Source organism: Protopterus annectens, chromosome 5.part0 (assembly GCF_019279795.1).
Source record: "Protopterus annectens isolate FY-2018-M chromosome 5.part0, PAN1.0, whole genome shotgun sequence".
Taxonomy (NCBI): Eukaryota; Metazoa; Chordata; order Ceratodontiformes; family Protopteridae; genus Protopterus; species Protopterus annectens.
Window position 1 is genome coordinate 369,947,308 of NC_056735.1, and position 27,261 is coordinate 369,974,568.

At 39.1% G+C, this 27,261-nt stretch overlaps 1 protein-coding gene across 7 annotated transcripts in view; it reads right to left on the reverse strand.

Moving 5' to 3' along the window:
• CASK (calcium/calmodulin dependent serine protein kinase) overlaps nucleotides 1–27,261 on the reverse strand; it is a 4,132,188-nt gene that overhangs the window by 1,080,560 nt on the left and 3,024,367 nt on the right. For 6 of the 7 annotated variants that reach the window (XM_044072334.1, XM_044072332.1, XM_044072333.1 and 3 more), the window contains exons 11-12: nucleotides 16,711–16,728; nucleotides 12,209–12,210 (exon numbers count right to left, since the gene is read on the reverse strand). The exons of the other annotated variant lie outside the window; for it this stretch is intronic. In XM_044072334.1, coding sequence (XP_043928269.1) covers nucleotides 12,209–12,210; nucleotides 16,711–16,728 — 20 coding nt within the window. The remainder of the gene's footprint in view (nucleotides 1–12,208; nucleotides 12,211–16,710; nucleotides 16,729–27,261) is intronic. 7 annotated transcript variants of the gene reach the window in all.

Here is a 27,261-nt window from a genome sequence, read left to right on the forward strand (position 1 = left end):
CTTTATTGTGTGACCATTCGTTTATACAGCCTGTTCTCTGTGTTGGTGTACCTTGTGCTCTACTTTGGTTTCAAGTCTTTTTTTTGCCACATTCTCCTGTTGGATTTATATGCATATACTAGTAGTTTGAGACATATTTTCCTGGATGCAGTAGCTATTTGTTCAGTTTGTTTAGTAATCTTTATAATGTATCTTTACCATCTCAAAAGTGCTTACTCCTCTCTGTACTCTTCTTTTCTAGACCTAACACCACTCTAAGAAGTCAGCTGCTGTACCACCTTTATCTTTTATCCGACTGGTGGATACACTGTTATAAGAAAAGTGCAGTCCGGGTCTGAACTGTCTGCAAACACAAACAGCTTACCTCACAGGCATACATGTAAGGTACCTCGTAGTCTGGATTAGCCCCGCTGCACTCGGTCTCGCTCCGCTCCCCACCTTGCCCCCAAATCCCACCTGCCCCCAGTGGTGCTACATTTAAAGCTAAATAAATCACATCCCTCTTCCACAACCTATCACAGATAGCCCATACTTCCAAGCACCACCCCTTCCTGCCACTAATCCTTCTGTATTCCTAATCCACAATCCTTAGCCAAGTGCTATGTTAACTACCAAAATGAGACCAATAATGTTACTAATTCCAATAATACTCGTTCCATATCTCCTCACCACCTATGAAAATCAGCCCTACCTTCGCTTTCACCACCCCTTATCCCAAACTGACACTACTCTTACTTTAAATAAAACAGATCAACTCATAGCTCTCTACAAACCTGACTTTTCCACTCTTAACAACAACCAACTAACCAGACTATGGTCTACCTCCCCCAAAACCAGTTATCATCATAAAATAATTAGCAAAGCCCTGAAACTAATAATTACTGTACAATACAGTCTGATAAGAGATGGAGACATCCACCCAAACCATGGTCCTACCCCTCCCACAAGCTTTGGCTCCCAGCCCATTACCCCTTCTAACATTTGGCCAACTACAAGGACACCTAACAATCTCCTGACCTTTCACCTAAATATCAGGAGTATAAACAACAAGGTCCATAATCTCCATGCCCTCTTAGCAGCCTACTCACCTGATGTGCTATGTCTCACAGAAACCTGGCTAAAACTAGGAACTAAAGACAATAAAGTTATCCCACCAGGGTACAACATACTCAGACTAGACTATAAGCCCAGGAAAGGTGGGGGAGTAGCAGTACTCTTTAAAAATACACTAGATGTCACATTAGCCCCACAACAACCTCCCTTGTTTAATAATGCTGAAATTATCGTTATCAGACTACAGCTTAACAAAATTAAATCTATATTCATTGCCTGCATTTATTTCCCCCCAGGCAATAATACAAATATGCTAGAGGACTTCCTTCAATGGCTATCCAACACGTACCCCCATGAAACTATGGTCTTAGGAGACTTTATAGGTTCATAGGTTCACAGGTTGGTACTAGGCTATCGGCCCTAGGGCCCATACAAGCCTAGCCATAACAATTCCCTGGCTATTTCGTTCCACACTATTTACTTCCCTGGACCCCTTTCTAACAGGGCGACTGATGTGATCCCCTGGGTGAATTTTCTTTCTCCCATCCAATCGTCAAAGTTCCTTTTGAAGAGGGCCAAAGAGGCACTCTGCTTGACATGTATGGGCAGTATATTCCAGATTCTGGGGAGTCTCTGGGTCAGGAACCTATCCCTCCAGCATGTTTCGTTTATTGTGATGACAAGGTTTAGATCCCTGGAGCATGTGGCTTGGAGGGACTGGGATTTCTTTAAGTGTAGCATGTCCAACAGCTCTGGGTTTGACATGGCCTTGTATGTTAACCAGAGATCGCCTCTGAGTAGACAATATGCCATAGAGTACAGCTGGAGTTTTTAAGGCAGTCAGCATACGACATCTGCTTTAGGTCTGTGATTCTTTTAGTGAGGTATTTCTGTGGCCTTTCCAGTTGTTGCAGATGTCTTGAGAGGTACATGCCAAATGGGGCAGTATATTCTACAATGGGTCTAATGAGGGATGAGTACAGTGGGACAATGACCTCCTTTTTTCTGGATGAAAAGCCCTTAGTGATTAGGTGTGCCACATAGAAGGACTTCCTGACTAATACTGATTGGAACAACTGTTCCTCCGAATTTCCCACAACCCATGTAAACCTTCATGGCTATACACAACTCATATCCTCACCCACCAGAATAACTAAACCCTACAACAAAAGTAGTATCCTGAACTGGATTCTTATCAACAATCATCTACACCTGTACAACACTGGTACCCTCCCAGATGATATAAGTGACCCCTTACTTACATCATCAAGAATAAAGAAGATAACCACCACCAAATTCTCTATAAAGCTATTAGAAATAACAAGAACTTCAACACCACTGATTTTCAGAATGAACTCAAAGCATGCAATTGGGCCATACTAAAAGATCTTCCACTGGATGATGCTGTAGCCTATTTTAATTCTAAATTCATTACCATTCTACATTCCCACGCTCCTGTCCGCACCCTTAGAGCCAAAACTAAAACTGCCCCCTGGCTCTCTTAAGTAACCAAAACCAAAATCATAGCAAGAAATAAGGCATGGGACAAATGGCGTACCGCAAAAGACCTACTTGACCATATTAAATTCTGGCAGCTAAGGAATGATACTAAGAAAGCCATATTGTTAGACAAAAAAACTTCTATCAACACGTTCAACAAAAACATCAGAACAAACCTTAAAAGTTTTGGGCAGGAGTAAACACACTGCTCCACCCAGGGCAATCCACCACTCCCACCCCATCAGCTTGTAACCTAAAATCTCCTGAGGAAACTGCAAATGTCTAACAGTTTTTTCACTAAGACCATCCAATCACTAGCTAGCCAACTGGCTCCCAGTGGCCCCAATCAGGATTTCTCCTCGACCACTACCCCACTCTCCTTTAACTTCCAGCCTGTATCTACATCAACCATCAGATCTCTAATTAACAAACTAAAACCCACTACCCTAGCAGCTGATCTCCTCCCACCAGAATATCTATAGAAAGTGGCAGATGCCATTGCATACCCTATTTCTATTATTATAAACTGAACCTTGTCCAAAGCCACCAGCCCCTTGATCTGGAAGGTTTCCCATGTTATTCCTCTCCATAAAGAAGGGAAGTCTGTAGACCTCTCAAACTACAGACCAATAGTCATACTATCACCACTGGCCAAAATAATGGAAAAATGCATCCATAACCAATTAATGCACTATCTCACCCAGAATAAACTACTGGCCAACTCTCAGCATGGCTTTAGGCCAAACCACAGCACCACCTCAGCCCTCCTATCCTTCGCTAACTCCATTAACCTCAACCGAAACAATAAACTTACCTCAGCTCTCTTCCTAGATCTCTCTAAGGCCTTTGATATGGTCAGCCACCAACTACTTATCCATACCCTGAAGAAACTGTCACTAAATAACTGTGTGATTAAATGGTTCCAGTCTTATCTGACAGACAACAAGCAGTATTATGGCAGAATACACTATCCACTCTACCCATCACACTAGGAGTCCCTAAGCGCCATACTAGGACCACTTCTCTTCCCAGTCTTTATCAATGACCTACCCACAATCACTCCCAAGGCCACCTGCATCCAATACACGGATGACTCCACTTTAATCTGTGCAGCCTTCTCCTCAACTGAGCTGATGACTCTAACCCAGAATACTTTCAATGATGTTGAAAAATGGTTCTCAAACCGTCAGCGTATTTTAAACCCCAACAAAACTAGGCTATTTTTTCCCCCACCTGTAAGTCCTCTTCTGCATTCTTTACCATATGATCCAATAATGGCACACACATCTCCAGTCTCCAGATGTTCACACCAAACTCCTACAGGTCACAGTTGACAATACCCTAAAATATGATACCCATGTCAATCAAACCATCAAAATGGTCAAAAAAAACTGGGCTCCCTCTATAGGATCAAATCTTTCCTCACTCCATTTGCAAGAACTTCTATCGCTCGCTCCCACTTACTGTCTACCCTTCTCTATGACTCCCCCCTTTTCACTAACTTGAATAAAAACACTCTTAGCAAACTTGCAAGCTGTTACAACCATATTGCTACATTTGCTACAGGTACAACCTTTAGGACCCACCACTGTCTCAACGTAACTCAACTAGGTTGGCTTGAATGGACTAGTCTTCTCTAATACAACCAACTTACAATAGACCACAAAGTTCTAAACCACCACGATAAGACACCAGCACTAAACAAGATCATTAATCCCTACAGCATGCTCTGCTGACAAACTGTTGGTTCAAACAACCAAAAGCATAAATGTGGCTGGTGAGACTCTATTTGCCAACTCTGTAGGCAAAACTTGGAACTCTCTACCTGCTGAACTTACTCTCCAGCCCTCTCTAACCCAGTTCAAAAACAGCCTCAAACTACACTTTCAAATGCACTGGCAATGTCCCTGTTCAAAACCTGACTAGCACCCACCCCCTGGTATTGGATATCTTGCCTAATTAAATCTGTCATTTGACTCTAAAATGTATATGACTTTGCTTTGTGGCATATCTAGAGCTCGTTAAGGGATAAAGTCCTTATCTGTGTGAAATCCTGTGTGAAACTCTCAGTTGCCTACCATGTTCTATAAAACTTTGCAACCTTATTGAAGACTGTAAACTATGTTCATTTGTAAATGTTACTAATGTAATGTAATCTACTAACCTGGAGCTTTTCTCCCTGGGCCTCTGCTGAAAATGGACATATATCAGAGCACCCTAGTAAACAAATGTAAAATAAATAAATAAATAAATAAAGGAGAATGGGAGTGCTGCACTCCTGAGTGTGTCCTCCTTTGGATGAAATTCTTACTATGAACCTGTTGCTGGTTTGACTGCCATTCCCTACTACAATATTACAAGCTTACCAATTTTTTTTTTTAATGTAATGGGCAGTTTATTCTTCAAGGGCAGCATGCACTGAATTTGTACATGAAACACTGAAATGTAAAGTTGTTTGCAGCAGCAATATCTTCATTAGTTAAAGATCTCTTTAATGTGGAATTATTCAGATAACTTTTACTTCTGCAAAGATTGTGTAAACTGTCTGATAGTTGATTATAATGATAAAATTTTGAGTGGCATTTTGTGGTTGAAATGTTCTGTAATCGGTAGTTTTGTCATTATTGGTTCATATGTTTTGTTTCACTGCTTACTGTAAAAACATTTAAACTTGCACATTTAAAACGTGCTCTTAAAAGCGGTGCTGCATTATACACGGAATATAATTTAAATCAAACAGAATGGTACATCAAATAACACAGACATGTATGCATAGTCCAAAAAGTGTGTCCAAAGGGCCTACGTTTTGAAAACATCCAAAAGGTGAACTTAATCTGCCAGTTGCATTTTCTTTGAATGTGGGTTTCAATGCTGTTTCAATGAATGCGAGTTGCTGTTCAAGCTAAGTTTGTTTTCATTGTGAGACTGTACAGTTTTGTTTAGCAAATGGCTATCAGTGTGTGTGCTACAAAATTTGAAATAAAAGTTTTAAACATCTCTAATCACTGCAGAAGTAAAGAAGAAAACAGTATGCACCCTGCCAGGTTTGAACAATGCTTATGTGAAATGGGGAGAAACAGCCAAGTAGTAGGACACTGGATCTGATCATTACCCTGTCAAGAGCCCCATTCACCATGATCTGGCTCTGGTGATGAGGAAGAAACAGGTAACTGGGAACAAGTTTTTAGGAGTGCAATGAACTGGCAGACTAAAAGAATGTCTACAGAGTACCCTGTCAGAAATACTGGAAGAGCAAATGGTTGTAACTAAGGAAATGAGACTTTAGCCAAGCTCACCGTAAACTTACCAAAATAATTGCTGACATGTGTCAAGTGTCAATACCCCAAGGAGTTTTACAGTTATGATACAGGCTTGTACACATCAAGTATTTACAGGCTGCCCCTGTTCATTAAGGGCATAAGTGCCAAACCAGGGGCAAAAGTTGTGGTTTCCCTTACACTGGTCCAAGTTACATTTGAACTGGGTTAGGGATGAGATTTGCTTCACATGGATAGGAAGCCTGTTCCAGAGAAAGGATAACATTTCAGACACATACATGTCCCACTAACATGTCCTGTTTATGTTGCAGATAAGGTTCAGGTCCATAGAACTGGTATTTCTGATGCTGTTTACTTTGCAGATGTGGGATGAGAGGATGCTCTGCAGACTAGGCATATATTGTCGCCTGGCAGTCTGTAAGAGACCAAGTACAGGGGATAGGACTTTGAGACAGTCCACACAGGACTTGTTAAATCCCTGTAATCTTTTTGTGAGGTGTATCTTTGGTCAGGACTTGTTAAATCCCTGTAATCTTTTTGTGAGGTGTATCTTTGGTCACTCAACCTGTTTCAAGTGCCTACTAAGTATCCCGTTACTGATATTTAATGAACATAATACAGATGTGAAATAATTCATTTTATAGATGAGAGGTACTACATGAAAAAGAATAACAGTTTTAAGCTATTCCTATAACATGACAGCAAATCACTGGAGTACAAAACAAATATTAACATGGTAAAGAACCAATAAACTATAATGTAAAACCAACAAAACAACAAATAAAGAAATCTATGAGCACACAGGAGTGCTGAACGAAATGTTTTAATGCTGTATAAAATTATTCACCAAAAATTAAAAATGACTAAGCTCTTTCACCTTCCAGAGGCATCATCAGAGTCATGTATCACAAGTAATTACATCCTTATATACTTACATAGCCAAACCTCCTTCCACTAATCATACAATTTTAACCCCTGCTATTCCAGGACCAATTCCTAGAGTATTCAAACATATTTCAAGAATCATAGAAACATAATAAAGATTAAAAATGTGAAAACTGTAAAAATGTGTACAGTTAGTGTTCTGAAACATAACAGGAAAATGTGTCAAATACTGTGTTATTGTATAGTGTTATTACACAAAAAAAAGTATTATGTGTAAAATTATTTTAAAACATTTTAATACTATATATATATATATATATATATATATATATATATATATATATATATAAATTTTTGATTATGTAATATATACATTTTTACATTTTTCACATTTTTTAATTTAACTAATTAATAGGGGTTAAAATTGTATGATTAGTGGAAGGGGGTTTGGCTATGTAAGTATATAAGGATGTAATTACTTGTGATACACGACCCTGATGATGCCTCTAGAAGGTAAAAGGGCTTACTAGTTTTTAATTTTTTGTGAATAATTTTATGCAACATTAAAACATTTCATTCAGCACTCCTGTGTGTTTGTGGATTTCTTTATTTGTTGTTTTGTAAATATTAACATGGTCTTTATGCATACCTACAAATGCTCGAGTTGTAAATTTATTCATTACCATGACTCCTCCTGCTCTGAGGAAACTAAAAAGTACAGTTTTGTACCTACCATAAATGTAGATGTTCGAGGATCCACATTGCTGCAGTTATAACCTGTGGGTAGTCCGCTGTCCTCGGTCGGCCCGAATACCAAAGAGTTAGGCTGGCGTCGGTCATGGACGCCCGGAGCTGACGTCAGTACGTAGTAGTTCTTAAGCGCATGACCGACGCCATATCCTCAGTCTTTCTTGCTCCAGATGTCAGAAGGCCTTAAAAAGGAAAGGCCAGAGCCAAAATAGTAAATACCCAAAAACCACAAGTGAGAAAATAACAATTATCCCAAAGGAAAAAACAGCAACCCCAAACAATAGAGGGGAAGGAGGGAGGGAAAATAGGACTGCAGCAATGTGGATCCTCGAACATCTACATTTATGGTAGGTACAAAACTGTACTATGTTCTTCGTCTCACATTGCTGCAGTCATAACCTGTGGGTAGAATCCCAAAGCAAAGGAAAAGGGAGGCTGGCAAACTAATAAGCATTAGGAGCTGCTAACATGCCCTGTAAAACTGCAGTGGCAAACCCAGCCCTAGACTTGGAATAAAGAGGGAGATGGTAATGCTTAGTAAAAGTGTGTACTGAACTCCAAGTAGCTGCTTCCAAAATATCCTTAGTAGCTACCCCCCTCAAAAAGGCAGTAGATGTGGCAGCAGCCCTAGTGGAATGAGGTCTGATCCCAGCAGGAACATTCTTCCCATGATGAGAATAACAAAAAGCAATACAATGACCAATCCACTTAGAAATAGTTTGCTTTGAAACAGCTTTCCCTTGAGAAGCCAGAGCAAAAGAAATAAATAACTGTTGAGTCTGCCTGAACTCTTTAGTTCTGCTCAAATAATAACGTAGCTGCCTGTGAATGTCCAAAGAATGCAAGACTTTTTCCCCCTTATTTTGGGGATCAGCATAAAAAGTAGGAAAATGAATAGACTGGTTCAAGGCCACATTAGAAATCACTTTAGGCATAAAGGTAGGGTTAGTACGCAAAGACACCCTATCCTTATGGAATACCAGAAAAGGTTCAACTGCCATGAGTGCCTGCAATTCAGAGACCCTCCTAGCAGAGGTAATGGCCAACAAAAAAGCAGTTTTCCAAGACAAAAACTTCAGCTCAGACATAGCTGCAGGTTCGAAAGGAGGTAAAGTAAGCTTCTCCAACACAAAATTGAGATCCCAGGAAGGAGTAGGAGCTCTACGTGGGGGTCTTATATTTTTTGCCCCTCTAAGAAATTGCTTAAACAAAGGATGAGAAAATAAAGGAGGGTCACAATCATAGTGAGCAGAAATGGCTGCAGCATGAACCTTCACAGAGGAAAATGACAAACCCTTGTCTAGTAATTCAGTAAGGTACTGTAGCGTAAAACTCAAATTAGGTACTGAGACATCAAAGCCCTTTGCTGTGCTCCAAAGAAAAAATCTCCTCCATTTATCAGCATAAACTTTTCTAGTACTGGGCGCCTGGCTTCCAAAATGACATCTAAAACCTGTTGAGGAAGCTGAGACCCCACAGGCTCTAAAACAGAATACGCCAGGCTGTTAGATGCAGGGACTGCACCTGACATTGAGCAAATGATTGCTTGACTGGGACAACAAGTGAGGAATCTGTGGCAAAGGCCAAGGAGGCTCCTGAATTAAACTCCTCAGCAGAGGATACCAGTGCTGACGTGGCCAATCTGGTGCTATTAGAATCATGCAAGGCTTGTCCCGCCTGACTTTCAAGAGTACCTTGGGAAGGAGAGGCAGAGGAGGAAAGCATAGACGTGAAGGTTGTTCCAACTGAAAGATAGAGCATCCACTTTCCAAGCTTTTGGGTGAAACATCTTTGTGCAAAATTTTGGTAGTTGGAAATTTAGTGGAGAAGCGAACAGATCTATATCTGGAGTTCCCAAGCCACTGTCAACTGTTGGAATACCTGAGGATCCAATTTCCACTCGTGGGGTCCACAATTTGTCTGCTCAATACATCTGCTAGGGAGTTCTGTGCTCCTGGCAGAAACCTTGCTTGAAGAGTGATGTGCAAACTCAGAGCAGTCTCCCACAATATCATTGCTTGTCTGCAAAGAGGGTAAGAATGGGTTCCCCCCTGCTTGTTGATGTACCACATGACTGTTGTGTTGTCTGTTCGAATCAACACCTGTCCTGGTTGAAGTAGGTCCTTGAAGGCCATCGGGGCAAATTGGATTGCTAATATCTCCTTCATGTTGATATGCAAATGTTGTAGTCTGGGAGGCCACGTGTCTTGAATCCATTTCCCATTGAAGTGTGCTCCCCAAGCCAAGTCCGAGGCATCTGTCGTTATGATCTGACTCGCCTCTGGTCGGGTCACAGAGAGTCCCTTGTTTAGGTGACATTCCTGCGCCCACCACAAGAATTCCTTCTGGATGCAAGGTATTATCCGAATGACAGTGTCCAAATCGTGGCAGTGTTGAGTCCATACAGTTTTGAGATACCATTGTGGCTTCCTCATATGCAGTTTGGCATTGGAAAGTACTAGAATGCAAGATGCCATGAACCCCAAGGCTTGAAGGACTGTCCTTGCAGTCAGCCTGGACAGTACTGATAACTGCTGGAAGTATAGGTGAAGAGTTCTTTGTTTGTCCGGGGTCAGAAAAGCCATCTGAGAAGCTGTATTCAGTCTCACACCCAGAAAGCACATGTCCTGAGAGGGTATTAGACTGGACTTTATTTCGTTCACAGAATACCCTAGGCACCTTAAAACTGCCATTACATACTGCAGATGTTGAAGTAACTTGTCTTTGTCTTGAGCAAGAATCAGGCAATCGTCCAGATAAGGATAAATTTGTATTCCTCTGTCTGAAGAAAGCTATTACAGGAGCCAGAACTTTTGTGAACACCCTGGGCAGTAGATAAACCAAAGGGCAATGCAGAGAACTGATAATGAGAAGTACCAGCCCGAAATCGCAGGAATCTCCTGCAGCTGGGCCTGATAGGAATGTGAAGATAGGCCTCCTTGAGATCCAGGGTTACCATCCAGTGATCTTTGCCTAGCATAGGCAGAAGTTGTTGTAATGTTAACATCTTGAACTTTGGAATGTCTAGGTAGGTATTGAGAATGGACAAATCCAGAATTGGCCTCCAAGTGTTTCCTTTCTTTGGCACTAGGAATAGACGGAATAAAACCCTAGGCCTACTTCTGACGGAGGTACCACCTGGATAGCTCCCATCTGTAAAAGCAAAGAAATTTGCTCCTGAGCCTCCAGCCTTTGCTGAGGAGGCACATCCGGCATGCCTTTGAAAGGAGGAAAAGTGTGAAAGTAAAACTTGTAACCTTGATTTATTATTTCCAACACCCATTTGTCCTGGGTGACCAAATGCCAGTTTTGTTTGAAAAGTGCCAACTTTCCTCCTAGAGGAGCTGCCAGAAAAGAAGGATCTGGCAGCTGAAGATACAGGTCATTGGGTCTGTTTACGAAAAGGCTGACCCCTGCCCTCACCAGAAGACTGTGCAGGAGAACTCCAAGTCCTAGGTCTGAAAGAACCCTGAGCGTGAGCCCTGCCTCTACCACGTCTAGACCTGCCCTTAGACTGAAAATCCGAAGAAGGGTAGGACCATCCTCTAGCAGGCCAATTCCTGCTAAACTTAGGGGGCTGCACCTGCAAAAAATCCTTGACCGTCTGCATAGACTTAGCTTTATCTTCCATCTTTTTCAAAACTGATTCCACAGGAGAACCAAAAAGAACTTCAGATTGAAGAGGAGCATCTAAAATCCGAGCTTTAACATGCTCTGACAAATTTTGATCCTTAAGCCAGGCATGTCTACGAATAACTGAACCAGTAGCAGCCACCCTGGATGAAGCCTGAAGAGCATCGAAACCACACTGCAAAGAATGTTTTCCAACTTGATCTGAAGCATGAACCAACTCCTGCAATTCCTTACACTCTATACCCTCAGATAAAGCATCCACCTTAGATTTCAATTGGCCTAACAAAAAGTTCTGATACTTCAGCATATGAAACTGGCAATTTAAAGCCCTCATAGCCAACGTAGAAGAGGTGTACACTTTTTCCCCACCTATCCAACGCTCTAGAATCTTTATCCAAAGGAACTGGATTCTTAACCACAGAAGCCCTGACACCCTTCCCTTGAATAATAGTTTCGGGTCAGCTCTAGGACTCTTATACAAATATTTATGTGCTTCTGGAACTCTGTAATATCTGTCTGGCTTGACAGGGGCAGGGGGTAAAGAATCAGGATTAAGTGAAGCTTCAGAAAAAGCATCCTGAACAACATCTAAGACAGGGGGAATAGCCAAAGGCCTATGTTGTGGTAAAAACTAAAATTCCCTAAGCCTTTTTCGAGAATCTGAAAAATCCTGACCTTCCCAATTTGAAATGTTCCCTCATGGAATGTAAAGTTTCAGAAAAGGAAAAATCCTCTGGAGGAGAAGCAGAAGGACAGGAATCCTTTGCACCCGAATCTGAAAAGGGAGGGTAATCCTGAATATCCTCAGCTGAGGACTCAGAGTAGTCTGAAGAATGCTCCATTCCCTCTAAATCTGTCTCCACCCTAGGCCTCTTCTCTGGGGCAAGATCCCCTGATCAAAGTAATCAAATCCTCTGCCATTTTCAACATATGTTTTTTTAGGAACAGAAGCTGAAGAACTAGGGCTATGGCCAGTACCAGTAAGACCAGGTTTAGCCTTAGCATGGCCTTTAGCCACTGAGGTAGAAGGCCTAATAACCTTTTGTAAGGATGGAACTACAGATACCTGAGAAGCACCCTTGGCCTGGCCTAACTCCTGAGAGGCCAACTCCTGCAAAAGTAAAGGTTCCCCCTAGGATTCAGCCGAGACCTCGGCCGGATCCACAGATTCAACCGGAGGTTCCATAGAACCGGCGTCCGCAATGGACGACTCATCCGGTTTAGACCTTAAAGATTTATCTTTACGTTTTTTAGCGGTAGCGGGCGTCGGAGGATCCGACGGCATGTTGTAGTTACACCGCTTACCGAAAACAAGCCTGGCACAGTCTAATCTTCGTTTAATGGTGCGCTTATTAAATCTAGCGCAAAAGCGACACCCGACTACGTCGTGTTCGGGCCCCAAGCAAGGAATACAGAGAGAATGATAGTCCCTATGAGGTATCTGTTTCCCACAAGAAATACAATTATTAACTTTTTCTGACATCCGGATTAACTGAGGCAAGAAAAGACAAAAATTTTCTCCAACGGGGTACTTAGCCCAACTTGGTCTTCGGTCTGAAACTCGATAATTGAAAATTTCAGAACGCCGAACGGCACTTGCAAACGCTGCTTCTGCTTCGGACCACGCGGCAAGAAAGACTGAGGATATGGCGTCGGTCATGCGCTTAAGTACTACTACGTACTGACATCAGCTCCGGGCGTCCATGACCGACGCCAGCCTAACTCTTTGGTATTCGGGCCGACCGAGGACAGCAGACTACCCACAGGTTATGACTGCAGCAATGTGAGACGAAGAACATCTCACATTCATGTTAAACATTAAATTCGCTGTGCATTTAAAACTGCGTACGGAACAGTATCAAAAGTTTAACAAGGTACTAATCACAAAGCCACACTGCTTTCAGCTATTTCATGCTCTTTATTGAGCGACAGGCTTTTTGCATTATTCTTAGCTCGCTAACCATCTAAACAGCCTCCACATCTCTGAAATATACGTTTCCTGTTTTATCCTCTTTCACTCTGACATTTTTAAATATGCAGCTTCAATTATTTGTTAATTTCAGATAATTAAAACAACCATCATTTTAGACAACTAAATAAAAGTCACGTTTAAATATAGACCCTGCACGTTTGTGTTAGGTAAATAATTTTTTACACATTTATTTATTTAACATTTGTTGACCGGGACAGTCCGACTGGACAGCAGGTGTCCATTTGCAACGGAGGCCCAAGGAGCAAAGCTCCAACATACAGAAACATCATATAACATAAACAATGAATAGTACAAGTAATATATAGTGTCACAAGAAAATACGATGTACACGTTTAAGGAGAGTAGTTCAAAGAACAACAATATGCAAAGGTGGTTAAGTACACAGGAAGGAGAAAAAAATGTTATTTTACATTATTTGCATGTTTGAGAGAATCAAAAGCAAGTAGTCGAGGTGATGGTGGAAAGATACGGTGAGTTAAGGGCAAGGAAGGATGACAGTAAAACGAATCAGGTTTGATACATGAGCAGATCCATGTTTTAACTAGGTGAAGTTTCAGTTTGTATCTGAAAAAGGCCAAATTATTTTCAAGCCTTATTTCTTGGGGGAGGGAGTTCAAGGTTTTTGAGACTGTATAAGAATAAATAGATTCACCTGCACATTTTTACACTTAGTTTTCCAAGTAGAGCAACACTGGAGGACCTTAATTGTCGAGTAGTGCTTTATAAGCTGAGGAGGCTTGTTAGTGTGGGGATTTTATGTGGGGAATATAGTATCTGGTGGACAAAAATGAGCTGGTTGTAAGTTAGTAGGTTAGGGAGTTCTAGCCAGTACAGTTGTCTCAAGGATTGGCAGTGATGAGAGCGGGATATGAAGTTGGTAGCAAACTTGACAATTTTATTGCAATATGTGCTGAATGTATTAAAGTCAGCCTTGTTTAATCCTGTAAGCACTGAGGATGCATATACAGGTGTGGATAAAAGATGAGTTCTCGCTAAAGTGACCATGGCTTCAGCAGAGAGGTAATGTTTGCAACAATATCGGGCTCCTATTTTTTTGTGAACTTTGGATACTGTAACAGCAATATGTTTGTCATATTTTAGATTTTGGCCAATAGTCAGACCAAGCAATTTGGCATGTGGCACTGGTGAGATTACAGTGTTATTGGACGAGGTGATAGAGAAAGAGATAAGGGGGTTACACCATTTTAGTGGGATGAAAGAGCATTAGTTGGGTCTTTTTTGTGTTTAATATCAGTTGAGAGTCCATTAGCCAAGTCTCTATCTCAGTGAAAACCTGTTGGGTTTTGGTCTGAAGCAGTTGCATTGTAGATGCAGAACAGATTATTGTAGTGTTATTAGTATATTGTACTTTGCTGGCCTGATGAGTGGCAGTGTGAAGGGTATTTGTGAAGATGGCAAAGTGCAAGGGTCCAAGTATGGAGCCTTGAGGTACCCCTGTGAAACAGGAAGAAGAGGAGAAAGTGAGTCGTGCCATTTTACTGCTTGAAGGCGATTACTGAGATATTCATTAAACCAGAGAAGGGAGGGGGTATCAACACAGTGCCTGGAGAGGAAGGTTTGTGGTGGGATACTGTATTGAAAGCTTTTGATAAGTCTAAAAAGATGGTAGATACAGGGATGCTTGATTCCTGTGTTGACTGACTGTGTTGGTGAATGTTATTAGTGCTGAGGTGGTACTATGTGCTGGGCGGAAACCATGATGGGTATTAGATTGTAAACTGTTGGACAGAAGATGGTTAAGTAATTGTTTATGAACGCATTTTTCTAGGATTTTTGATAAGGGAGGTAGAATGGCTATTGGTCGGTAGTTATTTAGTTCTGTAGAGGAGCCTCCCTTATGCAAGGGTATGATGTAGGAGATTTTCCATGATGAGGGAACAGTATATACATCATGTCTATAATTAGTGGAATATGTGGCTTATTGGCCTGAATGCACAGAGTGCATTAAGAGAGACTCTTGGGTTACTGTGTAATCAAATGTCAAAACCCTGGGATGTGGAACACTTGTGTGTCCTTAAGAAAGAGGGTTGTACTACATATACAACAGCTCATAATTCTTCATCTGTTAAGATGCAACCTGTATTAAAACATTATGGAAGAACTTTTGCAACAAGATTTTTACATACATTTTATTTTAATGATAAAAAAGTTATAAAAACATAACCCCAGGTAGCCCATTTTCGAATTGTAATAATACCCTCCAGGGTGGGTATTCCTGAGGAAAATGGACCTTCTTGAGGTGGAAACCTAGATTCAGATCCATTCCTGACTGGAGGTTAAAATGACTGTTTTACCCAAACCTCTGATCCACAATGATTGGTCCTAACTCACAGGCATGCACTGGAGCTCCACTGTGTCACATAAAATGTTAACTGGAATAGCAATATCCCAGACTTCCATCCTGGGCACCTCACATGTTCATGGCCAGTTGAACATTTATCAAGATAAAGTAACTAGTCTGGAGTCAAAAGAATTCCTGGAAGAGGATGAAAGCACACACTTGTACTGATGTAAACTCGGAGCAATTCAGTCAAAGATCTGAATCTGGACACTTTTAGATCTGTGGCATTTTAGGTTTGTGCAGTTTGTACACACACTCCCACTTGCTTATCTGATCTACTCCAACTTCCCATCTATGGTATTCAACCAACAGTTTTAGATACAGAATACATACAAATGTGGGATTCTACTAGTCATGTTTTTGCAAAGGGCACAGACCCTCTGAATTGTCCAATGAGTGAGTTCTGTCATCACATCCTAATTTCTAAATATACCACTACTGAAGTACACACTCAGGGAAAAAGACATAACTCTACTGCACTTTTCTCTCAGTTTGTACAATATCAGCAGTAGTACATTTAGGAACCGGTGATGGTACAGTGAGGATGGGACAGTGGGCTGTGGTAAGATCAGTCTCAAGTTAAAAAATAAATAAATAAATTATAGACTCATATAAACACACACACACACATATATATATATATATATATATATACACACACACACACACACACACACACACACACACACACACACACACACACACACACACACACAAAAGAAACAGTGAACAATGAACATAACTAAGAAAAAAAACAATAACCCCAAAGAGAAAAATGACCATACAAAGCATCTATGCACTCTTTGTGCTGAACACAATTTTGCAACACTGGAGTTTACAAAATCATCCTTTTTAAAATGCCATTGTAAAGGAATTTGATTTCCAGTTCATAAGCTAACTTCACAGTGAGTAGGATTTCAAAAATATAACTGGTCAACAGTTCATAAACTGGAGTTTTCTCCTTCGTCAGAAGGTGAATCCAAAAGTAATGTTAGTAAATAACCAGGTATGGAAACAAACATCATTACAGACACTTCACAAGAAAATATACTTAGAGATATAGTATGTATATCCAGAGTAGCAATGGGGTTTCAATTTCTTAGACTGTACCTCTGTAAAAATATGGTAATTCTATCACTGTCATCCTGCAAAACAAAGCCTGGAAAAGGAAAGTTAGCTTTAGCAACAACATACACGTAAAATGGAGACACTGAATGCAACATAAAAAGCTTGGAGGAAAACAATAGGATACCTACTTTCTGCAGCTAGTAATCCTAGCAGGAAGGCAGCATTGGGACAAACAACAAACAGTAAGATACCAGAAAGCACAAAATTAAAAGCTTCAGATTAGTAATAAAGCACCAACACATAGCAACAGCACAACTCATTACAGCATGCAAAATTTACATAAGCGTTTTGAGCTGAAATGACTGTTAACTACTTTGATCTGTTTTACAGGCACTGCTATACATTACAGGTTTTTGCAGATGTATTAACTGTGAATGTTTGTGTTAAGGAGTCGGTCACAAGAAAGTGTGAAAAACATGCATTAATGTTGCTACACGCCTCTAGAAATATATGTGTGTGTGTGTGTGTGTGTGTGTGCGTATACATATATAAATATATACACAAACACACACACACACACATTACTCATACACATGTAAAAAACATGGTAACATGCTCTTGAACCTACATTAATGACAAAATCATATTGAACTCAGATGACATGTAAGAACGACACTCTCGTTTTAGCAACAGTGACTGCATTCTTGAGAAACAGGGTTAGAATATATGAACTAACCATAATATTTCAGTACTTCATTTTTTGTCATTCAGTAACAGCAACCTATTAAAGAAAATGTTACTGGATGCACACAATAAAATGTAGGGAGTCTCTGTTGTGATACCCTGTCCCAAGTAATGCATTCAGATTTGTAACTTAGTAGCATTAGCCCTGGTACACGGGTACAACTTCAAACTTCTTGCCTGGTTCATTAGAGGAAATGCAATACTTTGAGATCAAAGGCAAGCACTTCGTTATGCCTCACTCTGCAAAATGTATGCATATCAAACAAATGCATCTTCAGGAATGAGTGGAGCAGGTATGCTTTATAAAGAGCAGTTCTGCTTGTGAAAGAAGTGAATGTTAGCACAGACAATTCAGTATTCACTTACCATTTTATCTCATGCTCATATAATTTACAGATCTTATCAATAATGCAAAATTCTAAGAGTCAGTAAACATGATTAATATGGACCACTTTAAAAGTAGGGTGTTATTGCTAATAAAAGCATATCAATCTGATGATCTCCACAGAATTCAGACAATGCACTTTCGTTTCCTATGAAGCCTGCAATATTTTCAACAGAATATGTCAAACACAGAACCTGCTCACTAACTTTTGAGGATATGAATCTAAGAACTGCTAAAATATATACTTAAGTTCATGGTTAAGGCACAGACTATATAGGGTCAATTACTGGCCTGAGCACTGAAGGAGCTTGGCCAGAGACTGCATGCATCCTTTTGTATGGGTAACACCTGTTGGTTAGAATGTAAGTGTACTCCATACGAGAAGGTCAGGCACCAGTGTGTGAAGCTTGAAGGGAAAAGTGTCACTGTCTAGCTTAGCAAAGTGGTTGTGCAGACATATGCACTCACAAAGAATCTGAGTGCAACAAACACTGAACCATGCCTGGCAGCCAAAAAGGGGAAGTGGTGGGAGTAGAAGAAATTCTCCTGATTTCCTTCTGGAAGATGGCCCACCATCCCCAGCTCTCATCTCCCATACCTACTGGTTTGTCTCAGATTCCATAATGGACATGGATCTTGATGGTCACATGGAGATCAAGCAGCAAGAAGTGTGTGTGTGTGTGTTTTATGTTACATCAGAATGTAGTATATACATTTCTGCACTCAGTCCATTACCTTACACATTTCGGCACTCAATACATTACGTTGAGTTCATATAAGCTCTAAAAATACATGCTTGATGTGTATAGGCATTCGTACAAATGTGTCAACTCTAAAAATACACTTCTGCAGACGTTTATAAACTTTTCTGCACACCCCTCCCTTTCTTATATATTATCATGTTAAAGTTACTCCACCTCAGAGAAATAAATGAGTATTCTTAAACCACGAAAACAATGCTCATTCTTTCTCCCTTACTCATCAGTCTAAGAGATAAATTACACCTAACACTTTGACCCTAAATACATCACTACAACTCAGTGATAAACCAAATTATAAGAAACCAACATGTTTGAGCACGCACCAACAAACAGACAGAGCTCAAGGATGTCAAGATAAAATTACACACACACACACACACACACACACACACACACACACACACACACACACACACACACACACACACACACACACACACAGGTAAACCGTTTAGGTGTGTACATGTGCATTTATTATTTATTTGTCTTTGTTTAAAGGGAAAGTCCAACTGGGCAATACCCATTTTCAACAGATCCCAGGGAGAAAAAGCATTAATAAGTTCCAGTTAAACACAAAGTAGTTACATTTCGATGCAATCATAAGTGATACAGTGATATTTAACTTAATGAGGCAACCTAACCAACTAAAGTCAAACTCTACATTAGCTTAAAAATGCAAGTCTTACTGATTACAGGAAAAACTACATTAGAGTGTAGTATTTTAGCTGTTAAAAGGTTAACCCCCTTTTGGTAACACAGTGTGAAAAACAAACTCTACTTGTGAGGTACATCTACTAAGTGGTTCTGCTCAGCTACCACTGCAAGGTCACATCTAAGAAGTGGTTTCTCGGCTACTAAGTCACTGTCGTTGGTGTTATTAATGCCACTGTTTCTACTGGAGGTTAGATTTTGTTATTAAAGTTGTTACATTGTTTTAAGGTATTTAGATTTTAGGCTCCATACATATCCTCAATTTTACTGGAAATGAGGTATACACATTTAACCAACAAGCATCATCTTAAAGATGAGGAAATAACAGAAAATGGTATCTGTACACTGACTGCATTCATCTAAAAACAGCAAGGACAACAGCTCAGTGTATGGAACAGTTCATACTGCTAGTTTATAAACAAAGAAAACTAGTCATACTTCTTACGCCGGCGAAACAGAAATCTAGAATTTAATGAACAGCTTCCCAACCCCTAACAAACCAAATGAAAAACATACATACAACTAGTGGCCTTGCTACATAATCACTTTAATCCCAACTCAGGAGATACTAGTGATATAAATGTCAGTCTTGTATTAGATAAATGAATCAGTATCAAAGTATGTGGTCAAATTAAGAAAGTTAATGTAATATTGCAATGGTGGAGACAAAAAAAAGTGAAGTAAATGCTGAAAGCATACAAATATGACATTATTATGCAAACTGACCTTTGGAAGCATCTTAAGTACGGTTTCAGTGGTGTAAGTTGGAAACATTAGGAGTAAGTGATGTTGATAAGGAACAAAAGAAGCATTATTTTTGACTATTAAAGGTACTCAGCTGTCCTGGGACTAGTGAAATTACAAATCCTTTAAATTTGGAAGAAATAAAGCACATACATTCTGAAAATGGGGCTTTAGAATAGGTGCTTATGAAACATGAAATTGTATTAAAAAAGGTATACTTAAAGGAATCACAATTTGAATCCATATTCCAGCAAATGTCAAACTTTGACTTTATGGATCAGGAAATTGTCATGTTTATGCAGCAAAATGGTCAACTGTTTCAAAAAAGACTACAGACTTGAATATATACGACTAAAGGAAAACTCCACCTTCTCCTACAGTTTAACTCAACTCTTAGGTTGATTTTCTCCCTACAATATGGTTCCAGTATTCTGTAGGTACTAGAAACCTGCTTGTACTTAATTTCCTTGCCTTGAAATCAAAGGAAGTTAAAGACCATCCACTTTTTTAAACTTAACTTCTCACATAATTTGCAGAGGAATTTGTCTACAACTGCATGACATATCACAGACACACACAAATCTGTAGCCAGGTACTGCTGACAATCTTATATGGGTAATTAGTCCTTCTGATGTTAGGAGTTCAACAATTTCTGTAAAACAGACAGGTGTGAAACTGTTTTCCATTGTTTTTATTACAGAGATAAAGAGAAGTTACACTAATTAATTGCTGCTTCCAATGCAGCCATACCTTTCACTGCAAAACAGAGCAATGATTCAAAGGCAGTTGTCACCTCTTTTGACAAATTTACATAAGCAGCATCACATTATTGAAATGCTAAACTTTAAACTTGAAATGTTTGTTTACACCAATGTATACTTCAAGATGACTTAAAATGTAGTATCAGATTGTCTGCGACAATTACAGAAAAGTCAGAAAAATATTTTTTCTTGTTGTTTCTTATTGTAAAGTAACATCATATTTACCAAAGCCTGGGTGAGGGGATTGTCAGTTCATCTTAGACTACAGAAAGATGCTTTGAACAAAGGTCTGCAATTTAGCTACTTTTTTGGTTGCAATTGCATAACTCATTATACTGTAATCATCATTATACTGCAAAACAAGCTCTGAGACACACACAAATGAGGGCCATTCAAGAAATAAAAGAAGCAGTTCTGTTACAGAAGGTATACAAGGCATACCGGAGACACTACTCCATTGTATATGAAGACAGTGCATCTCTGAGACACTATTCCACTGAATGACTTTTTGTTACTAAGTGTAACTGCCAAAATGTGTTCGTAAGTGATCCTGTTAGTTTTATTACTAACTTGAACTGTGATAATATGCGTTACTATGTGATTTATTAATATAATTTTTCTGATTGTTTCACTAATGTTTAAAATACTGTTAAGTTGTTATTATATGGAGCTTTTCTCGCCAGGCCTCTGCTGAAAATGGGCAAATTTGCCCAGTTGGACTTCCCCGGTAAACAAATGTTAAATAAATAAATGTTGTTTTCTTTCGGCTTTTCCCGATTAGGGGTCGCCACAGCAGAACTCTGGTCCGCTAATGATTGGCAGTCGATTTCTTTATGGTGCCGAGGTGCCAGCCCGACACCCAACCTTCAACGAAGGCACGCCCATTCACGCATGCCTTTCGGACTCCACTCAACCGCGGGGAGGACATGTAGACTCCACACAGAAGGCGCTCTAGCTGAGAATCGAACGGAGAACCTCTTGCTGCTGTGAGGCGACAATGCTAAATATTAAATAAATAAATAATAAAATAAACATAAGATGACAGTGATTGAAATTATTGCCATTATAAGTCAATAGCATGGGAATACACTACTACTTCCTTATGGGAAAGAGAAAGGCTTGAAGAAAAACAAGATCACGTTGATATGTCAAGCCCCATTGGCAACCACTTTGCAGAAAACATTAAAATTCTATAAAAAGCAGTCAGAATGATTTTGAGGTATTAAAATAGCTAAGAAAACAAAGACAGTGAAAAAAAATTTTTTTTTTAGTTCAAAGACAGTTTTCCTTTAAGTATCGGCATTACAGACAATGCATCCGTGCACAAGTCCATCTTGAGAAAATTAAACACTAGAATGCTAGAAAGCTAATTTTGTCACCAGTGCACATCTGTACTTTTAAAGGATGTCCAAAAATAAACAAGCTAAAGTTTACATCCTATAATTCTAGAAGAGAAGCACTAAGTGTCAAATATGTTGTACACTGTGGAGGCTGCATGCCATAATTCCACTGCAAAATACCTGCACATTGACTGCATTTCAGCTTTGTAATATGTTCTGCAATAATAAAAATATTAGCAACAAACTCATCCTGCACTGTAGAAAAAGAAAGGCTAATCCAGATCATGTAAATGGTGGTCTAACACGGACCAGGATCTGGAAAAAGAAGTAAAGGTCTGTAATGAATGTGAAGCCATCAGTCTTCACTACTGAAGATACGTTTACACCTTTTGGAATAACAAGAAAAGCCAAGGTATAACTGTATTTTGACTATACTGGATCATTACTTAAAAAAATATTTCTGTTTTTGAAAGATGATCATTCAAAGTCAGTGTATATGTATGCCATGAATTCTGTTACTTTGCAAGCAAACAGAGAAAATATAGACACAAACCTGTGGCACACATAGCATTCCAAAAATATACATGAGATAACAGACCATGTTTCACCAGTGTGGAAAGCTTATGAAAAGAAACATAATTCATCATATAACAATTAAGTGTGTTTCAAGCTTCACCTGATGAGCTACTTTTAAAGACTTAAACAATGAAAAAAAAAGATGAGACTGCGAAAATAATGTCATGTTTCTTACTTATAGAACTACACCTCAGATAACAGGCCCTACGTCCAGTATAAATGCTTATGTCAAGAAGGCTGTGAGCAATATTTTCTTTGTTTCTGCCAACACTGAAATCAAAAATTCAGAAGCAAGACTTCAGATAAACATAACAAGCTGCAAAGTTCTGCACTTGGAGAACAGGTTTGCATGACAAACTACAGTTCTGGTCCTAAATGGATATCTGGCATAACTGTGCGTGTTGTCTAAAACACGCATCTAATACTGCGGCCTCTGGTCATGGTTTCTCTGTACGGAGACATGTCAGTCAAATAAGATGTGCACAAACTAAACCATTTTATGAACCTGCTTACTACACATAACAGAAAATCATAAAAGCCCCTTAAACGAGCATATGTTGACAAAAAATATTCTTCAGAACTGCCTTCGCCAACCCACCTATATGATGTACCCCCTGAAAGGTGTCAAACTATTTGCCTACAAGACTGTTAGATGTTTAGTGGTGAAACATTTCTTCCACTTGGAAACGGTAATAATGCACTTTGGATTTAGTAGGGGCAGTCTACCTAGCCCTTTCTTAATCACAAAATCACAAAGAAAATGGAACTGTGAAATGATGAATAATGTCAGGTTGCTTATAAATGTTTTTCTCTGAAAAAAAAATATATACAATTGAAGTTTCAGACTTGGTGCTAATGTAGCAAACACTTAATTGTGCTAAATGTTATAGTTATAAAGTGACTCCTTGACACAAAAAAGAGGTTTGAGTATCTTTCCTTTTAAAGTGTTTCAGCACTACAGTTTGAAGTACAGTAAATGCATTTGGTTATTTTCTGGTTTGAACTCCTCTCCTTTTCTCATTTAGTCAACTCTCTCTGCAAGGATGCATCTAGAAATATAGTTTTCAGTTTAAAAACTGTTAAACACTAGTCCCACTAGTGCTACTGCTACTAATGTAGTTTGATTTCTTAATAAATCTGTTAAATCATTTGAAGGTGTTTAGGCTTTGAGCTTAATATATAACAGCTACCTACAGCTTAGAGGATTATGATCAGGTTGCAGATTCTAACTGACTTATTCTATTTGGGACAAGGATGCCTAGAAATTCACCTCAAGAACACATAACGGTAGACTTTCAAGATGGATGCACACCGAGAAACAGCTTAACTCTAGCTCTCCCAGTGTGAAAACAGAAACTCAACTGAGAAGGCCAGTAGACTTTTGTGTTTATGGGTAAATTTCAGTACTTGGCTAGTAAGTGTACAGCCTGCATGCCAGGAAAAAAGAAATACAGAGCACCTGAAAAAATCAGCTACAAAAAGTGAGGAAGAAACACTGACTAGGGAAAGTTCTGCACATGTCCAGCAAAATGCAATCCAACCTCCAGACATGACTTCCAGTAACCTACAAGAAGATACAAGCCAACTCCACACAGACCTGGTTAAAATAAACGAAACGGTAATTGGTGTACGTCAACCCAAACAACAAAAGACTAGAAAAATAGAATAAGCTTTAAACAGATATTCAGATGAGATGATAAAGCTACAAAAAACAAAACTTGAAATGAAGAAAAGGCTGACTGAATATGAGACTGCTCAGGAAGAGATGTTTAAAAAAATAGAATTACAGGACAAAGCACTTGGAAAAAACAGAGATTTTCAGCTATACCAGAGAAGTTGGAAGGAACAGACTGCATTAATTTTATGAAAGCACAAATAAGCAACTGGACTGGTATTCCATAGCAGTAGTTAGTTAAAAGGCACATCCTGTGTATACTATAAACCTGTCTATGAGAAAGCAACCTAGACCTTTAATAGTAAAGATGCAATCCTACCTGCAGACGGAGTTGATTCTGAAAAAAAACTGTCTCATAAGGACAAAATACTAAAAAGTGGGAGATAACAGAATGTTTATGGAGAATGACTACTCACTGTACCCCAGGCAGAGTAGGAGTAAATTCATTCCACTAATCAGTGAATACTAAGACACAGGTGTGAGATTCAAACTGCTGTACCCAGCTGTCTTCAAGTTATTCTTCTCTGGAAGGATAAAATCATTTTTTTGATTAAGTACATGCTAAGGAGGATATAAAATGTTTGCCCAACAAAAAGTGAGCTGTGAAACAGAGGGAGATTCTGCTTCTTGTTCTGGTAATAAAGACCACAGAGAGACTTGTACCTGTGACAGTGTTTCAATGGGAAATGTTGAAGAGAAGAATGGGAGCATGAGAGTTGACTAGAAGTGAGAGTACGTTTGAAATGAAGCAGAGACATGATTTGGGAGAAGGAGATGAACAGTAATAAAACCATAACAACGTGGGATTACAGTGCAATAATTATATTTGTGAAATATGACAGAACAAGAAAATCTGGAAATATTGGACTTTTTCAGAATTTGTTGGGTTTGTGGGAGACTCTAAGGTATATGCCCTACTTCATGTCATTAAAGTTTGGAAAAATGCTTTGGGGAAGGGAAGAGAGGGGAGAAAGTTAACTAAGTAAAGAAAACAGTTTTTTCTTAATAGTACTATTTTTGCAGTGTGTGGTGTTCTTTGCATCTTATAAAGTTTTCTCAGTTTTTTTAAGTGTAATGGGGATAGTAAACAAGTTACGCTCTTCTTTTTACCTTTCTTTCTCCCTTCTCTCTATCTTCTTGTTCAGTTTTAAGAAATGTAGGTACTGCAATGTAAAAAAAACAACAACAAAAAAAAAACCTTGGTTACAACAGCATGACAAAAGAAAAATTAATGTGTCTTTTCCCATTCTTGCATGGGGGAATGACAGGATTAAGGACCTTACATTGATTTACTAACAAGTTTTAAGAGAAAGCAAGTAAATAAAAAGATTACTGAATATTATGAGTCTTTTCTAGCAAATGAATGTATGCTTGGTAGTAATTCTATACCTGGCCCTCATGTCTCCATGGAGACAATCTGATAATGCAAAATTGGCTGTCTGGTTCTCATGTATCCATGGAGACAAACTGATAAAGAGAAATTGGTTACAGTCTGACGGAAAGTGATTGGTTGGGGTGCTACAAAAGAGAACTGGCTAGGGGACAAAGTTCTCAGAAAGCATTCAAGGGTTTTCGCAGCTAGGAGAGCTATAAAGATAATACAAAACCAGTTAGCACCTAGTAGAAGCACAGGCTACACCATGCATCTTAGCACAGATAAACCTTTCTTTTAGAATAACTCAAGTCCATGAGTGTGGCTATCAGTTTGAGACAGTTGTTCCTATTAGAAGGGTAAAACTTCAATATTTGAAGATGTACATAGTTTTGTGTGTTAGTATTAAATTAATAGGTTTAAGGGGGCATTGGGGCTTTGTCTTTTTTTTTTTTTTTTGAGGGCCTTCAATATAACAAAATGTTCTTAACATGTGACACAGCCTTAAATGGATATGACAAGAAACAACTATATAAAAGTTCAACCTGCCCAACAGTGTATGCATGTAAAACAAAAGATGGAACTAGACATTTAACAAAAAGGTGCTATACATAAAAGGTTGGAATAATAACAAATATCAATGGTCTCACAGACAAATACAAAAAAGAAAGAATAATGAATATTAAAAATGTAGAGTGCAAATAGCTATGTTATAAGACACACTTGAAAAGAACAGAACATGTGAATTTGATATAGAAAGGTTTTCAGGATGGGTATTCAGTGAAACATCTGGGACAAAGTAAAAGAGGAGTATTTATATTAATTGCAAGAGGAGCTCCAATAGTGATAAGATAAAAAAAGATAATAATGGCAGATTTGTAGTGGTAAGGGGCTACTGGCAAGGGAGGAGGATTACACTGGCATGTATTTATATTCCACCTAAAACTGCTATAATGGAACTTAAAAGAAAATTCTGGGAGAAATAATCAGTTTTTAGCAATAAATATTACTTATAGTTGTGGACTGGAATTTAATTTGCAGCAGTGAAGATGTGTCTAGGGAGCCCAGAAGGGAAAGTATAACAAAGGAGGGTAGATTTTTTAAGAAATGTATGAAAATATTTGGAATGGAAGATGTCAATTCAGTAACAGGAGTTCAGAGTGAATTTACATATTATTCCAAAAGATATGAAAACTGGGCCAGGCTAGACAGAATTTACATTTCACAGGAACCTTGCTGGCTAGGCTTATGTAGGCCCTTGGGCTGATAGCCTAGTACCTACCTATGAACATGTGCATTGCATTGTAGGTCTTGATACTCACCCAATAACCATTTCAGATCATGTGCCAATGATAACTAAAATAAAAACACAGGGTAATGAAATAAAAATGAGAAACTGGTGCTTTCCCACCTGAGGAATTTAAGGAAAGGGTAGTGGAGATTTTTCAGGAGTTATTTGAGAGGACAGAAATTACTTCTGAAAATATAGCTAGAGAATGGACAAAATTAAGGTGAAGTTTAAAAATAGGGTGGAAATAAAACAGAGTTACAGTTTAGTAACAAGATTTATTTAGAGGGTCTGACAAATGCTAAAGTACTGCAGAGTAGCAGAAATCTCACAGAACAAGAGGAGGATCAACTGCAGAATGCTAAGCAGAAAATAAGGGATT